This window comes from Etheostoma spectabile, chromosome 7 (genome assembly GCF_008692095.1).
Source record: "Etheostoma spectabile isolate EspeVRDwgs_2016 chromosome 7, UIUC_Espe_1.0, whole genome shotgun sequence".
NCBI lineage: Eukaryota > Metazoa > Chordata > Actinopteri > Perciformes > Percidae > Etheostoma > Etheostoma spectabile.
In genome coordinates this window covers 16,076,971-16,081,218 of record NC_045739.1, presented here as the reverse complement: position 1 = coordinate 16,081,218, position 4,248 = coordinate 16,076,971, and the positions used below count along the sequence as shown (strand labels likewise).

The 4,248-nt window shown below is 36.7% G+C and overlaps 1 protein-coding gene and 1 long non-coding RNA gene across 3 annotated transcripts in view; one reads left to right on the top strand and one right to left on the bottom strand.

Moving 5' to 3' along the window:
- The window catches only part of LOC116692575 (uncharacterized), a 3,821-nt gene extending 2,591 nt beyond the window's left edge, over positions 1–1,230 (bottom strand). The window contains exons 1-2 of the long non-coding RNA XR_004332730.1: positions 1,098–1,230; positions 140–249 (exon numbers count right to left, since the gene is read on the bottom strand). This is a non-coding gene — a long non-coding RNA (uncharacterized LOC116692575). The remainder of the gene's footprint in view (positions 1–139; positions 250–1,097) is intronic.
- The window catches only part of slc26a6.2 (solute carrier family 26 member 6, tandem duplicate 2), an 18,561-nt gene that overhangs the window by 11,477 nt on the left and 2,836 nt on the right, over positions 1–4,248 (top strand). For both annotated transcript variants that reach the window (XM_032520961.1, XM_032520960.1), the window contains exons 16-18: positions 3,189–3,302; positions 3,503–3,649; positions 4,124–4,178. In XM_032520961.1, coding sequence (XP_032376852.1) covers positions 3,189–3,302; positions 3,503–3,649; positions 4,124–4,178 — 316 coding nt within the window. The remainder of the gene's footprint in view (positions 1–3,188; positions 3,303–3,502; positions 3,650–4,123; positions 4,179–4,248) is intronic.

The window sequence follows — 4,248 nt, the reverse complement described above, 5'->3', positions numbered from 1 at the left end:
ACACACACACACACACACATACACATACATGTACATAGAGTAAAAGAAACAACCAACTCCAGCAACAGTCCGCCTTGTCACGATTTCCGTGCAATTAACTCCTTTAAACAACATTATTTCTGACGGGCTAATAACTGACCTGACATTTCACCAACTCACACATCACGACCATGACAGACATTGTTTAAAATGTCGTCCCATCATTTTCCCCCCATTCTCCTTCTCCGTCTTCTTCCTTCTGTCACGTCTCTTTGGAGGAAATAGGAAGACAAATTGAGGGAAGGTAGAGAAAGGATGACAAAAGATGGAGAAAGCGGGAGAAGCAGAGATTGAATAATGGAGGGAAATAATGGAACATCATCATTCATTAAAATGTCAGCATGTCAAAGCCAGAGGGTCGCTCTTTTCTTTGCAATCGTTGATGCACAAATGAACACAAATAAGCTTTCATAGAGCTGTGGTTGACTGGCAGAGGCTTCAAGTTGTTGAGAAATTGCCACCAGATGAATTCTGGTAATTTTTGGATCTGAGTGAAATGTGTTTCTACTCGAGCAGTCACTGAGGCGTGCAGACAACTCAAATTTGGAGATAGTTTCCAAGAAATAGTGAAAGGCGCCGGGGATCGCTTACTGCTTGTTCTCACTAGCAGCAACTAAGCCAATGGATTGCACTTGTGTAAATGGAAACTAATGCTGTGTTACATGAACTAGTGATGTCAGAAAGAAAAGATTTTAGAGGTAAATCATACCTTGTTTTTGCATGAATTATCTTTTCTGTCATACTATTACGTTGTCTTGATGAGTTAAAATATCCTACAAATCGCTGAGCAGTGTTTTTGAAATACTAATACCAATAATAATAATAATAATAATAATGGGGTAGCAATTTACTTAATGGAATAAAAATCACAAAAACAAATCGAATTGGCTGTTGATGAATGATGACCGTGACAATTTTTTCCATTTCACATTTCCTGGTTGCTCGTTGCATAACTAACCACAGTTGATCCGTGCATGTACGGATCAACACTCACGGTTGGAATGCATGTGAACCGTGGATCAATTGCAAAGGTTAACCATAATAATAGCGTGAAATACCTTTTTATTGTTGCTGATTCTCAAAGTGTGTCTGTATTTCACTGTAGAGCATTCCAACACCGTGACGTACAACCGTCTGCCGCTAAAGCTATGAGCTAAAAGACCCAAGCTAGCACTGGTCACTGCCCTTATCGGGAAAAGAAGTCAGACGTGAATGTTGCGTTTTATTTGAAACTGGTAAACCTTGTTCATAGTTATTGTAAAATACCGTTTTTTCTTTTGTTTTTTTGTTGTTTAACAGCAATTTACTGGTGAAAGAAGTTATTATTGTTAGAGGTTATTGTTGATTCCTTTTTAATAAATCATTTAAATTCCCCCTTTTTTTATGCTAATACGAAAATGTATCCAATCTGTGACTCAAAATCATGATCCATTTCGAACCGTGGGTTTTGTGATCCGTTGCGCCCCTAAACGGTAAGATATGCCAGTATAAGCATAAACTATGTGAAACTAAAGTCATTTTTAGCGTACGTTTCCTTGTGGCAGCTTAACAGAAACCAAGAATATGAGCTGACTGAAACACTCCCTGGCTAGCTATATGAAAACACATTTGTGATAGGGTTAGGGTTTTTATTAAACATAAATCCATCTTAAAACAATAGTCAGGTGCTCATTTGTACTCTGAAACAGGTTTTACACGCTGTACTCATTCCTCCAGTTTGCACTGGCCATTAAAGGATCCTTTCCTAAATTGATTTCAACATACTGGAAGTGATGGGCGACAAAATCCAGAGCCTTCATATCATGCAAACATTTATTTAGAAGTTCATCTACAGTTAAAATTAAGCTTCAGTGGTGAGAGTAAGGCAACTATAGGGAAAGGGGATATCTTAAGTTACATCAAGATATTTTTAAGACAGACTTGAAAATTTGGGAACCTATCCTTTAATGTAGTTTACTCTAGCAGCTAAAACTATGTAGAGAGCTGTGCTACTCAATGGTTGTTGGCCGCAAATGCATATAGTATAGTGTGGGGATGAAAACAACCTTTCATAGTTCATGTTTATACATATATATATATATATATATATATATATATATATATATATATATATATATAAAATATTTATTACATATATAAATAATATTCAACTTTTTTCAATTCAATTTTATGTGTAGTACCCAATTTATGACAAGAGTTATCTCAAGACACTTTACAGATAGAGTAGCTATAGACCACACTAGACCCCATAATTTACAAGGACCCAACAGTTCTAGTAGTTTCCTCCAGAGCAAGCAACAGTGCGACAGTGGCGAGGAAAAACTTCCTTTTAGGACGAAACCTCGGTCAGACCCAGGCTCTTAGCAGACGGTGTCTGACGACCGGTTGGGATTGAGATGAATAGTGGTAATAACAGTCACAGTAAAAGATAATGGAATAGTGACTAAAAAAATAGCAATTTGTAGTAGTATATGGTAATCACAATACAAAGACCGTTACATGAGAGGAAGAAAACATGTAAACAAGCAAGACCTGCTCAGCTGGTTTATGTTTTTTTTTGTGTGTTGAACATTTGTGTTTCTGTGACTATTAATGAGCTTAACCCAATATTACGAATTATAAATTAGTTATCAAGACTCTTCTTACACGTGTCTTTTATTATTATTTTTAATTGAGGGCTCAAATTGAGTGCATTTAAAAAAAAATGTTTACGTAAATGTGGAAAGGAAATGCAACAGACAGTCCTCTTCTTGACTACTTCATTCACCTTTTATGTAAACACAACCAAAAAGTTGATTGAAGTCTTTTGGGGAGATAAAAACAATCTGCACTGTAGGAATGTGTGTTCATTGGTTTTAATAAGCTCCAATATGATTTGTTGCAAAGTACATACTGTATATCCTATAATTCCAGTAGAAGTACTCCCATGCTCTAAAGAATTGGCGCAATTTAAATTTGGAATTGCTTTAAGATAAAAAATTTAAAAATTATAAAAACGCCACAGAATGTAAAAAGAAGTAAAACAGTGGTGCATTGCAGTCATAATGAATACATCAGGAGGACGTAAGATTTGACTGGCTGTAGGAAATGAATGAGTGAACTTCAATATTACCATGCATTATTATTGTTTTTTGCTGTATTTTTTTTAGTCTGGCATTGACATTACCAAGATCCTGTCAGCAAAGAAGAAACTGGAGGCTAAAAGAAAGCGACATGAGCAGAAAAATGCCAAGAAAGCTGCCAAGAAGAACACAGTGGACATGGTGAGTCATATTACTATTTTTATATTTTTTACTATAAATGATTCATAGTTTTTTTTAGTTTTTTTTCCTATTGCTACAACTTACTGAGTGCGCTAAAACTTGATGTTGATTTAAATTCCTAAATTGCCATCTTGAGCACAACATTTTATTTTGATTAACCTCTCACAAGTGTGCCCTGTGTCATGTCTTCTCCTGTACAGGAGGGGGAGCTTGCGAGGGAGGTGAAGAAGGGCGTTGCCATCATTGAGATAGATGCTGAGCCCGACCCCTCGCTCCCCAGAGCCATCGTCCTCGACCTCAGCCCCGTCAACTTCCTGGATACCGTGGGAGTCAAGGCGCTACGCAGCGTATGAACGTGGCAGTCACATCTACACATTTACACACACACACATATAAAGAGAGAGATGGCAATACTCAATCACAGTTTAAGTAACTTGTACATCTTAAGAATTCAAATTCTTGTGTAGGTGCATTTGTGTTTGCATTATTTTAGTTGGCTGTTCTACAGATCTACATTTGCGTTTCCAATATGTTGACAAATCAATTAAATCAAATAATGAAAACTAGAATTAGAGAATTAACTCTCCCTTAAAGGATAAGGTAAATGCGAGGTTACTGATTCTGCTCCTTGGCTGTGCTGTAGTCATTTCATGTAACTATGTAACCTTTCTCATTTCTTAACAACTAGAACTTTCCTCTATTCATCCCTCGCTTGCCTTATCATTTAGCTCCTCTGGCATTCAAGTACTGTAATTGAATTGTCAGACTAATGAAATGATCCCCAGTCTGACCTTTGCTCTGCGCTTCTGTATCTGTTTCAGATCCAGAGAGACTATGGGGAGATTGGTATAGAGGTGGTTCTTGCTGGCTGCCAAAGTAAGTCCATCTACATCACTCAAAACATAATACAACTGTGTGGATTTTTTTTTTTTTTTTTACAAAACAG